The 13420-nt window shown below is 36.2% G+C and overlaps 1 protein-coding gene across 5 annotated transcripts in view; it reads left to right on the top strand.

Annotated features, from left to right (window-relative positions):
* Positions 1-13420, top strand: part of TECPR2 (tectonin beta-propeller repeat containing 2) — a 153351-nt gene that overhangs the window by 69077 nt on the left and 70854 nt on the right. For all 5 annotated transcript variants that reach the window (XM_072630165.1, XM_072630166.1, XM_072630167.1 and 2 more), the window contains 3 exons: positions 573-714; positions 2696-2936; positions 3652-3741. In XM_072630165.1, the coding sequence (XP_072486266.1) occupies positions 573-714; positions 2696-2936; positions 3652-3741 (473 nt within the window). The remainder of the gene's footprint in view (positions 1-572; positions 715-2695; positions 2937-3651; positions 3742-13420) is intronic.

Below are 13420 nucleotides of genomic sequence, written 5' to 3'. Positions count from 1 at the left end.
GGTGGAATCCACATTAGGCTAGTACCAGATTTTCAATTTTCATCTAATTGTGTTAAAATTAGCCTTTATACTTGACACTAAATTGACACTCAAAATATTTATTATTTTTTGTACCAAATAAGGCTGATGGTATGAAAGTGTTCACAGTTCTAAGAAAAAACAGATAAAGATGTTGTTTTGAGCATCCCTAGAGTACTGAATCGTCCTTTTTTTCTGAGTTGTAATAATGTGGTACAAAAGAGTGAGAACTTAGGGAGCCTTTGCTGCTTTTCTATCACATTGCCACCCTTTCTCTTGCTGCCATTTTGTGTAGTGGAGTCAAATTCTGATTCCTCCTCATGTCGTGGAGGTGACTTCAGGTTCTCAGAGCCATGTGTTCTAATACATGATGGTAGAGTACAAATCCCTAAATCCCTCACTTCCTTGGAGGTTGATTGTTAGGTCCTCAAGGATAAGATTATGCCTTAGTCATTTTATTCAATGGATATTTAATTATTGAATGGCAAATATTGGAAATCTGAATATGTAATCTAGTTATTTGATTTTTTTTCTTCGATTTTTAATGCCTACAGTGAAAGGCAAGCTTTGGAACCTGTGTGTATAACTCTTGGAGATCAACAAACCATATGGGCTTTGGACATCCATGGAAATCTGTGGTTCAGAACTGGTGTTGTTTCCAAGAAACCTCAAGGAGATGATGACCATTGGTGGCAAGTAGGCATTCAGCTATCAATAAGGGCCACTATCCATCCATAGGTAGCCTCAGGAGATCTCAAGATCTGTCTTTGTCTCTCCCTCTGTCTCTGTCTCTCTGTTTTTCTGTGCACATTAAAAGCATCATAGGATTTTCATCATTGGAAAGATAAATCCTACTTTAAATAAAGTAGGCTTTATTTTTCCTATTTAGAAATGTGCCAGTATATGTAATACTAATAATAATAAACCTAGCAGCAGCAATCTGAACATCTAGTTAATGATGCTGTTTATGTTTGTGGAAATGTATTAAGGGAAAGAACAGTAGATGTATATATATAGTGCTAAACCACAATTAAAGTTCAAATGTCTTTACTTAAAAGATTTGAGATTTATTAAGTGAAGGCAATTTCAGGAAAGAACGAATTTTTTTCTTTCTAAATGTTCCCAGAAATCAGTATATTTTGAGTATATAGTGGGATGATGCATCTTAAAACAATCTTTTCATATGGCTATCCCAGTGATTTCTTGTGTGTCTTAGCACTGACTCAGAATCAATTTTCTCAAAGGAAATTGTATCATTTTCCTTTCTTTCATCTACCTCCACATAGATACATGCTTTGGTAGCTTTCATTGTTGATTTAATTTCATTCCCAGTCACCAAGGATCTACTGTAAAAATTAATAAGGGATGACAATGAAAAGAAGTTTTGGTATGTGTCATATTTTGGGGTTTGTGTTTTTCCAGTACTACCTCAGACTTGTGTTTACACAATCAGTCATACTGCTTATTTTTTAAGTGGTTGTGAATCCTTTATATGAGCAAAGCCCTCTTTGGGTCTTAGTTTCCTTATTTGTCAAATACGAAGGGGAAGGGTTGGACAAGGTGACCCTTATTGTCTCTCTCCCCGCCCCCCCCCCCCCCCAGCTCTAAATGTATGACATTGAGAATGTGGAAAAAGAAGTCATATTTGGTTTTTAATAAAGATTAAACTCTTTTTTGCTCAATCAGAAAAATAAAGGTTTTTCTGTTTGTGTTTTATAATTTAAATTAAAACATCCATGGACAAACCATGCTGGAGTATTGAGTGTCTACTATATAATAGTATCTGCTTATGTATTTTACCAGACACTCATTTTTTATTGATTAAGGTATGCAACCTCAGTGACTCTTTGTATAATCTATTATCTTATGGTCAAACCTCACTAGAAATGATCAATTTGAAAAGAATTGTTACTAAATGCTAGTGATTCTCTTCACCTTCATTCTTGACTAGGCTACCAGATACTTTCCAGACAAACTTGTTCTTCAAATTTATTATTCTTTCTTCCATGTCTTTCCTCTTCATGCATGGAACACACTCCCTCCTTACCTCTTCTAGCTCTAGAAGGAATCCATAGCTTCTTTCAAGGCCTAGTTCATGTGTCCTTTCTGATCCCCTTAGTTTTTAGTACTTTCTCTCTCCTCTAATGATTGTGAATGAACTTATCTATTTAATGATTTTTTTTCTCTGTAGAAAGAACATCAAGTCATGAAGGGCAGGAACTGATTTTCTTTTTGTATTCCCAATACCTAGCCCATATTTATCTGTCTATAAAAAGTGCTTAATAAATGCTTTTTGGACTGGATTAAATAGACTAGTGTAGTGACTCTCCTACTTTTTGTTCTTGGGTCCCATATGTACTCTTAAAAATGATTTAGATGTACCTTGCCAAGACCTTTTGTTTTATGTGTATCTCTAGATACTTATATTTAAAATTAAACATCTCAGTGTTGTTTTAAAAATAGCTTTGACTTCTCGGTCTCCCTCATGGACCCCTAGAAGTATCAGGACCACACTTTGAGAACCAAGGGGTTTAGGAGGTAACATTTGACTCAGGTCATTAAGGGAATTTGAAAATAGAAAGTCAGAGAGATATGGATGTAAAGTAGGTACTAACAATAGAACAAACAAGTGTACAAATGAGCTCATGGCTGTCATATTCTGTGGTGTTCTCTCTAGGTAAGCATCACAGATTATGTGGTGTTTGACCAGTGCAGCTTGTTCCAGACAATAATTCATGCCACACACACAGTGGCAACAGTTGCGCAGGCTCCTGTAGAGAAGGTGGCAGACAAACTTCGAATGGCATTTTGGTCACAGCAGCTTCAGTGTCAGCCGAGCCTGCTTGGTGTCAACAATAGTGGTGTTTGGATCTCGTCAGGCAAGAATGAATTCCATGTAGCAAAAGGAAGTCTAGTAGGTTAGTAGATTTTTTTATTCCTTTTGTTCCTAAGAGGTAGCCTCATTATAAAAGTAAATGCTGAAAGATAAGCTTAAAACCTTCAAATGAAAAAGATACATAGTGGTTTAAATACAAATTAATAGAAAGAAGTCTTAAAGTTTTATGTTTACTCTCCATTTTTTTAAACTTGACATTACTTTTGTTAGAAACACCGTCTGGATGGTAAGTGATGAATTCTCATCAGAAATGTATTATAATATGTTACGATTAGAGCAACTCTGAGTGACCATTATATAAATTTTATGTTTACATGGAAAAAAACTCACCCAAATTTCAAACTTTACAAAATGCTAATGAAGTGGAATATTGTATCTCTCTGAGAAAAAATATCCTGCCATGGCTTAAAATGGAATAATTGTAAAGACTCTTCAGAGAGCTTTCTAATTAAAATATATTCCATTCATTTTCTGTTAATGAATTGCCTACTTTGTGAATTTGTCACAGTACTGAACCCAACTGTTACCTTTCTCTTCTTCTTTGCTCTCAAAAAAGATGAGTTCATGTATATCCTTGTGTGTATCTGTCTTGACAGGATTCTCAGGCAGAACAGACATAAAGCTTGAGATTTATTCTTCTGTGCTAGATAATCTACAACTGACTGTAGAGGATTTGGTTAATTAAAAGCCAGATAAGAAGAGGAACCAAAATGATTAGTTCTCTTAATTATTTCCAGGGACATATTGGAATAATGTTGTTCCACGTGGTACTGCTTCAGCAACAAAATGGGTGTTTGTGTTGGCTTCTGCTGCTCCTACTAAAGAAGGTTGGTCAGTTTTTGTTTAGGTAAAAAATTTAATGCATAGGCCAACTGTATAAATGATTTGAAAACAAATTTTATTATTATTTTCTACTTGAAAGAGAATGTGGTCATTTTGCAGGCATCTCAGACACATACAGTTTTCAAAATATTATTAGCCATTACCATGAACAAAATAGTACCAGCCCACATAAGCAGTTTAGATGGAGTTATCCAAGGGAGCTAATGCTTGAGAACAGATCAATTTTCCTAAAGTATGTTTATATCTAAAAGCATAGTTCCTTTATCCCTAATACAGGGATAGATAGAGTTTGTCTGAAGTAGGCATGAGATGATTTTTCCATGGCACTCAAAAATACTCCTCAGTAAAATTGAGGAGTAGGTGATTTTTGTCCTTCCCAAGTCTTTTGTACCACTTTCTCACTTCCTAGCAGTCTCTAACACTTAGCCTTAAGCATCCAGTGTCTTTATTTCCCTCTGGTTGTCCAAATCCCATTCCTTTGTTACCTCCAATCAGACCAGTCCCCCTAGAAATGTCCTTTACATTCTTCTGCCCTCTGAAATTCCTCTCTCATATCATAATCTCCTGCCCTTTCTCATTTTCTTTATTGTTCCTAAACCCCTTCTCTTTCCTTAGCCTGATATTCAGTCTCTCACCCTTCCTGTTCTTTTATCCATTACGCTTGCTCTCCTGCACTGTCTTCCCTTCACAGTCTCCGACTCTGTGATTAGTTGATCTGTGTACTGTCTTCTACTCTTGAATCTCTTGATTCCTTGTTCTATCCTTGTGCCTTAACATATTCCACGCTTGATTACCACATGCCACCCCCTCCATCTGCTTTCTCTCCTCTTACTCAGTTGCTGTTGAAAGCGATAGGAGGAAATCCCACATTTAAAAAAAGAGAAAGAAAAACACATTATCTGATATCAGGTGGATCCTCTCTGCTATGCTGCAATACTTCATTCTTCCCAGGTTGACTCTATCACTACATTCACAGTAGATAATCCTCAAGATACCAGCTCCACGTCCTCCTTTCTCTCAGCAAGGAGCTCCATCTTCTATTTTATTTATAAAATAGAGGCTATTTGCTTTGAGTGTCTTCTTCTCTGTTCCACATAAACTTTTCAAAATCCTTCTACTTGAATTCCTGGTTTGCTCCAATCTCAGGAGAAAGTGGCCCTTTGTTTTGCCAGAGCCAATCTCTCTTCTCTACATGTGCACTTAATCCCATTGCCTCTTATCTTTGGGGGGAACTTTTCTTTCTAGACAACTTTCTTTCTGTCTAGCTGTTGAATCTTCATTCTGTCCTTGTCCACTCTCTTCTCCCTAGTGCCTACCAATATATCCAGGTCTCCCTCATTGTTAAAATATCTTTACTTCATCCTGTTAAGCTGTTGCTCCCTTTACATTTTTCTGCCCAAATCTTAGAAAGAGCTGCTTCCACTTGTTACTTCCACTTATTTTCTTGCCTACTGTATTTGTATGATGAATTTAATAACTAATAAACATGAACATTCCAGTGGACAAAAATATGAATATATGTGAAACTGAACTTCTCTTATGTCAAAAATTTTTTTCAATTTTATTTTTTTCTTTATTTAAAGTTTTTAACATTCATTTCCACAAAATTTTGAGTTCCAAATTTTCTCCTCATCTCTCTCCTCCCCCCACCCCAAAACGCCTTGCATTCTGATTGCCCCTTCCACCAATCTGCCCTCCCTTCTAACACCCCTCCCTTCCCTTGTCCCCATCTTCTCTCTTGTCCTATAGGGCAAGATAAATTTCTGTACCCCATTACCTGCATTTCTTATTTCCCAGTCATATGCAAAAACAATTCTCAACATTTGTTCCTAAAACTTTGAGTTCCAACTTCTCTTCCTTCCTCCCTCCACCCACACCCATCCCCACTGAGAAGGCAAGCAATTCAATATAGGCTATATGTGTGTAGTTTTGCAAATGACTTCCATAATAGTCATGTTGTGTAAGACTAACTATATTTCTCTCCATCCCTCTCCTGCCCCCCATTTCTTCTATTCTCTCTTTTGACCTTGTCTCTCTGCAAAGGTATTTACTTCTAATTGCTTGCTTCTCCCGTTAGCCCTCCCTTCCATCATCCCCTCCAACCCCCACTTTCCTGTAGTGTAAGATAGGTTTTCATACCAAATTGAGTGTGCATGTTATTCCTTCCTTGAGCCAAATGTGATGAGAGTAAGCTTCACTTTTTTCCTCTCACCTCCCCCCTTTTCCCCTCCATTGAAAAAGCTTTTTCTTGCCTCTTTTATGAGAGATAATTTTTTTAATATATTCATTTTATTTATTTTTAATGCTCTACAATTGCCATAAAACTTAGATTTTTTTCCCCCTACCTACTCCCCACTACCCCCCTCCCTTCCCAAGATGGCATAGAATTCTATATAGGATCTACACATACATTCCTGTTGAATACATTTTCATTGTAGTCATGCTATGTAGAAGAACTGAAATAAATGGGAGAAATCATATAATAAACTAAAACATAATACACACACACACACACACACATACACACATACACACACACACAAAATGATCTGCTATACTGTGCAATTGAATTCCATAGTTCTTTCTCTGAATGTGGAAGGCATTTTGCCTTAGAAGACCATTGGGAATTTTTTTTTTTTAATGTCCTTGCATTGCTATGAAGATCCAACTCTACCAGAAAAAACTTTCGCACACTGTGGTTGTTGCTGTGCACAGAGTTCTCCTGGTTCTACTCCTTTTTCTCAGCATCAGATCATATAAGTCTTTCCAGACCTCAATGAGAGATAATTTGCCTCATACCATTTCTCCCAATATATTCCTCTCTCACTCCTTAATTTTTTTTTGTTTTAGATATGATCCTTTCCTATTTAACTCACCCTGTGCTCTCTGTGTCTCTCTCCATGTATATGTGTGTGGGTGTGTATATAGTCCCTCCAACTACCCACATACAGAAAAAAGTTTCAAGAGTTACAGATATTATCTTTCCATGTAGGAATGTAAGCAGTTCAACTTTAGTAAGTCCCTGATGATTTCTCTTTCCTGTTTACCTTTTCATGCTTCTCTTGATTCTTGCCTTTGAAAGTCAAATTTTCTTTTCAACTCTGATCTTTTCATCATGAATGCTTGAAAGTCCTCTATTTCATTGAATGACTGTTTTATCCCCTGAAGTATTATACTCAGTTTTGCTGACTAGGTGATTTTTGGCTTTAATCTAGTTCTTTTGACTTCTGGAATATCATATTCCACTCCCTTCAATCCCTTAATGTAGAAGCTGCCAGATCCTGTGTTATTCTGATTGTATTTCCACAATACTTGAATTATTTCTTTCTGGCTGCTTGCAATATTTTCTTCTTGACCTGGGAAATCTGGAATTTGGCCACAATATTCCTAGGAGTTTCTCTTTTTGGATCTCTTTCAGGAGGTGATCAGTGGATTCTTTCAATATTTATTTTGCTGTCTGGTTCTAGAATATCAGGGCAGTTTTCCTTGATAATTTCATGAAAGATGATGTCTAGGCTCTTTTTTTGATCATGGCTTTCAGGTAGTCCCATAATTTTTAAATTGTCTCTCCTGGATCTATTTTCCAGGTCAGTTGTTTTTCCAATGAGATCTTTCATATTATCTTGCATTTTTTCATTCTTTTGGTTTTGTTTTGTAATTTCTTGGTTTCTCATAAAGTCATTAGCTTCCATCTGTTCCATTCTAATTTTGAAAGAACTATTTTCTTCAGTGAGCTTTTGAGTTTCCTTTTCCATTTGGCTAATTCTGCTTTTTAAAGCATTCTTCTCTTCATTGGCTTTTTGGAACTCTTTTGCCAATTGAGTTAGCCTATTTTTAAAGGTGTTAATTTCTTCAGCATTTTTTTTGGCTCTCCTTTAGCAAGCTGTTGACTTGCTTTTCGTGATTTCTTGCATCGCTCTCATTTCTCTTCTCAATTTTTCCTCTACCTCTCTTACTTGATTTTCAAAATCCTTTTTGAGATCTTCCAATGAGCTCATTGCATATTTATTTTGAACATTTGGGAAACAGAAGCCTTGACTTTTATGTCTTCCCCTGGTGGTAAGCATTGTTCTTCCTCATCTGAAAGGATGGGAGAAAATACCTGTTCACCAAAAAAGTAACCTTCTGTAGTCTTATTTTTGTTTCCCTTTTTTGGGCATTTTCCCAACCAGTTACTTGACTTTTGGGTCCTTTGTCAAGAGTAGGGTATACTCTGGGGACCTGCAAGATCTCAGTTCCTCTAAGGTGGCAAGGGAGAGGAGTTTACTCCCTGGCCAGGCTGTGATTCACACCAGCTGTTCAAGTCCCCCCGGGGGATTTAGGTGGGGGGGGGGGTGCTGCTGCCTGGGGCCAGAGCTAGGGGAGGACCCTGCTTGCTTGTCACCTAGGTGAAAAAGCCCTGTCCCTGACCTTTGAAGCTGCCTTTGGCACCTCTGGGTTGAGGAATCTGAGAACCTTTGCTGCTCCTGGGGATTCCGCCCCCGAGACCTGTTCTGGTCCTGCTCCTCCCAGTGTCACACAGCCAAGGATGGGCTGTGCTCTGCTCCACGTCCAGTGCAACAGACCTTTCCCATTGGCCTTCCAGGTGACCCTGGACTGGAAATCTCCTCCACTCTGTCGTTCTGTGGCTTCTGCTGCACTAGAATTTATTGAGAGCTGTTCTTTACAGGTATTTTATGGGCTGTGGGGAAAGAGCTAGAGTATGTGCATCTTTCTACTGTGCCATTTTGGCTCTGCCCCCCCCCCCCCAATTTTTTTAAGATGCCTATTAAACTTAACTGGAAATGACAAAGTTGCCATTTGTGTCACCTAAATTTCTTTTTATTTTTTGTAATTACTAAATATTTTATTGATGTTCTTTCCTTCCTTCCTTCTTTCCTTCCTCCTTCCTTCCTTCCTTTCTTCCCTCCCTCCCTCCTTTTCTTCTCCTTAACTTCCCACTAAGTCACCCTTCTTACCCCAAATACAAGTCATCCCTTGAAATAAATAATATTAAACCAAACAGTTCTTCACACTGGCCATGTGTAAAGAGGTATGTCTTATTCTGTATCTCTAGTCCATCATCTTCTGTCAAGAGGTAGCTGGCATGCTTTGTTGTCACTATTCTAAAGCTGTGATTATTTACTGCATTGATTGAAATTGTATAATCATTCCAAGTTATTTTCTGTTACATCACTGTGGTCATAAAAATTGTTCTCCTGGTTCTGTTCCTATCCCTCTTTATTAGTTCTTGTAAGTCTTTACCTTATCTCTCTGAATATCATATTTATCATTTCTTATTGTGCATATTCACTCTTTCTTATTGTGCATATTCACTCTTTCTTATTGTGCATAGCTTTTCAATCATAAAACCATTTATTCATCTTTTTTCCTAATTGATGGGAATCCATTTTGTTTCCAAATCTATAATACAGTAAAAAGTACTGTTATAAATATTTTTGTACTTATTGGTCCTTTCCCTTGGTCTTTGATTTCTTTGCGATATATGCTCCCACTGAGTTTTCAGCCCCTTTAAACCTTGCTTTCAGTTCTAATACTGAACTGAAACTGTTCTTTCCAGGATTACTAGCAATCTTTTAACTGCTAATTTCTTTGGCTCTTTTGACTCTGACTCTGACTCTGACTTTATTTGACTTGACCATTTTGTGTCATTTGGTGCAATGCAAATTACCTCTCTTCTTGGATAGTATCTCTTCCCTTGTATTTTATAACACTGTTCACTCTTGGTTTTCTTTTTACCTGTCTGACCACCTCTTATCAACCTTCTCTGAAGGATCATCATTCATTTTCTACCCCCTAAGCATGGGTGGCCTCAGTGCCCTATTTTGGTACCTTTTTACTCTACATATATTCTCTCAATGGTTTTATAAATTCATTTCCTATTGTTAAATAGTTTATTAATCCTCTCTTTAAAAACCTTGCCTTCACTTTCTGGTAATCCCCTTACCCATAATAGTCTTGCCTTGTAGCAAAGACATACAGCTAAGCAAAACACATCAGCCCATTAGCTGTTACTGAATATGAATGGCTTATTTTGCACTTTTAGTCTGATACCTCTCTGCTGAGAAGGGGGCCTACCTTACCAGCATTCTTCTGAGCTCATAAATGGGCACTTCATTGGTTAGAATTCTCAAGTCTTCTGATGTTTTATTAATTATACTACATATATTATAATATGGTATTGTATTATAATGTATTATATCAATTATTATATCTTCATATTACTGTGCTCATCATATGAGTTGTTTTTCTGCTTATTTTTTTATTTCACTCTGCATCATCTCATACCAATCTTTCCAGGTTTATGGAGCACTAGACTTCCCTGTTCAGTTGCTTTGGGGTCTTACTTACCTGGTGTTTTCCTTTGATCAACTTTTCTAATTTTTAACCAATACCAAATAGTTTTGATCCTTATTGCTTTATGAAAGTATAGTTTGACATTTGAACAGGGACTGCTTTTTTTTGAAATTTGTATCCTCAGTGCATAACACAGTACCTTACAAATAGTAGGTGCTTAATAAGTGTTAGTACAATTGAGTCGAACTGTAAGGTTTTGTTTATGTTAAAAGGTATAACAAATGTAAACATGTTTATAAAAAATAAAATTTATTGCCCAGTAACTGGTAAACGGGTACACACATAAACTGGAGATTCTCTAAAGAAGAAGCATAAGTTGTCAAGAACTGCCTGAAGAACTTTGTTTTCTAGTACAGAAATGCAAATCAGTGCTGCTGTTAAGATACCATCTTAGGCCCATTAAGTTGGCAAAGGTAGATAAGACTAATAAAATCCAAGGCTAGTTGAACTGTGCAAAGATAGGATCTTTACTCCAGTTGTAGCTGAGCTGTGAATTGGTGGAGTCTTTTTGGAAAGCAATATGACGTTATCCAAAATGAGCTACAAAACTGTGTGTACCCTCTCAAGGAGGGTCAAACAGAAATAGTCTTGGTTTCAGTAACTGTCATAGTAAAATCAGAAAGAACCTGTGTGTCCAGCAGTTAGGAAATGACAGGGAACAATTTGGTATGTAACGATGTCATTGCACCCAAATGACAGATGTGAATAATACCAAGAAATAAAGGGAAAATGATATGAAGTGATGTGGACTGAAGAAAATAGAACCAAAAGAATATACATTCCAAAAATAAGAACAGCAGCAAAATCCAGGAGAGCTTAGAAGGAAGAAAACTCTAAACAGGAAACATATAAGCAATATAGAGAGAAATGTAGAGAACCCATCTCAGAGCCAAGAAGACCTGGGTTCAGTTCCTGCCTCTGACACACCTGACTGTGTGACACCTTGGGTAAGTAAGGTGACCTGTCAGGATTCCAAGATTAAGTTGAAAAAGAGGTGCTAACCAGCATTGGTATAGGGAGTTTCCTCATCAGAGAGTTTACTATACCATTGAAATGCTAGGCCCCATGCTATCTGTACAACTTTTTTTGATAGATTTTTCTATATCTGATTTGCTACTGCTGGTTATATTTTTTTGTTAAAAATTAATATGCACATTTTAATAAACTCTAATAAAGGAAGTTTTTCCTGTACAGTCTGAAAAATATTCTTGTTTGTGTATTTGAATGTGTTTGATAATTACTGTTTATAAAAAGAAATTTTTTAAAGAATGGGGTCATCATTCTGGCTGTCTGCTTCTTAAACATTGCCAAACATTTAATCTAAAGTGGAAATTCAATGCTTTTTTCATCTTAATATGAAAATTAAGTTATATGAAGAAAAGTAATCTTGTATTAATGAATATCAATAAATAGAGCACTGTTTCAGAGCTTTCCAATGCTTAAGGCTGTAAAAAGTTAGCTGAGATTTGTAGCCAAAAGAAAATTCATTCAGTCCTTTTCATTGTGCTTTTTTTTAGCAGTTCAGTTAACATTTAACACTTCCTGAGTCCCAAACTCTTTTAGTTGCGTGGGGGGGAGAAAAGTTTAGCTAAAATATTGTTCTTATTCTTGATGAAGTTTACAGTCTGGTGGAGAATAGAGCATGTACACAAATAACTATAATTCATTCATTAACTCATTCATTCAACAAATATTTATTAACTGAGTATAATGTCCAAAGCATTGTACTTGAGGTGGGAAGGAAAGAGAGAGAGAGAAAGAATAAGCATTTATATTTGTGCCAGGCACTAGGCTAAGCACTTTTTACAAATATTAGCTCATTTGAGCTTCACAATAGCCCTGTGAGGTAAATGCTGTTATCCCCATTTTATAGTTGAGGAAACTGAGGCAAACACTTTAAGTTACTTGTCTATTCCTTTGCAGAGATGGGAGATCCACAGATATGTTACACTGAATATATTTTCAGATTTTATTTGATATATTGATTGGTTTTGCTGATTTTCTTCCTCTATTCTTTTTTCTTAAAAAAAAATGATTTGTTATATGAGTTGGCTTTCTGGGAGAGGGTAGGCAAAAGGATACTGGAATAAATTTTGGTATTATAGAAGAAAAGCTGTTAACCCAGGAACTCTATGAACACAATTACAAAACACCTTTTATCCAAATAAAGTCAGATCTAAATAGTTGGGAAAACATCAGTTGCTCATGGGTAGGTCAAACTAATATATAATAAAAATGACAATTCTACCTAAATTAATTTACTTATTCAGTGCCATATCAAACTACCAAAAAATATTTTATAGAGCTAGAAAAAACAATAAAATTTAACTGGAATAACAAAAGGTCCACAATATCAAGGGAATTAAAAGAAATGCTAGGGAAGGTAGCTTTGCCATACCAGATCTTAAATTGTATTATAAAGCAGCAATCATCAAAACTACTTGGTACTGGCTAAGAAATAAGAGTTGTGAATCAGTGGAATGGGTTAAGTATACAAGACGCAGTAGTCAATGACTATCATAATCTTCTGTTTGATAAACCCAAGACTCCAGTTTCTGGGATAAGAACTCAGTATTTGACAAGAACTACTGGGGAAACTGGAAAATCATATGGCAGAAACTGGGCTTAGACCAGCATCTTAAACCGTATACCAAAGTAAAGTCAATATAGGTACATGATTTAGATATAAAGGCTGATACTGTAAGCAGACAGGGAGAACAGGGAATATTTTACCTGTCAGATTTGTGGAGAACAGAAGAATTTATAACCAAACAAGAGATGCAGAACATTATGAAATGCAAAATGAATAATTTTGATTACGTTTGATTTCATTTAATTTGAATTACATTAAATTGAAGAGTTTTATACAAACAAAGCTAAAAAATTAGGAGGGAAGCAAAAAACTGGGAAAGAGTTTTTATAACTAGAGTCTCTGATAAAGGCTTCACTTTGAAAATATATGGAGAACTGAGCCAAATTTATAAGAATACATGTTATTCCTCAATTGATAAATGGTCAAAGGATATGAATAGGCAGTTTTCAGAGGAAGAAATTAAAGTCATCTGTAGTCATATGAAAAAATGCTCAAAATTACTATTGATTAGAGAATGCAAACAAAACAACTCCTAGGTACTACATCATACCTGTCAGATTGGCTAATATGACAAAACAGGAAAATTATAAATGCTGGAGAAAATGTGGGAAAATTGGAACACTAATGCATTGTTGATAGAGTTATGAACTGATCCAAACATTTTGGAGAACAGTTTGAAACTCTGCCCAAAGGGCAATAAAAATGTGCATACC

Source organism: Notamacropus eugenii, chromosome 1 (genome assembly GCF_028372415.1).
Source record: "Notamacropus eugenii isolate mMacEug1 chromosome 1, mMacEug1.pri_v2, whole genome shotgun sequence".
NCBI lineage: Eukaryota > Metazoa > Chordata > Mammalia > Diprotodontia > Macropodidae > Notamacropus > Notamacropus eugenii.
Note: the sequence above shows the minus strand (reverse complement) of the source record. Positions and strands in the feature narration are given on the sequence as shown.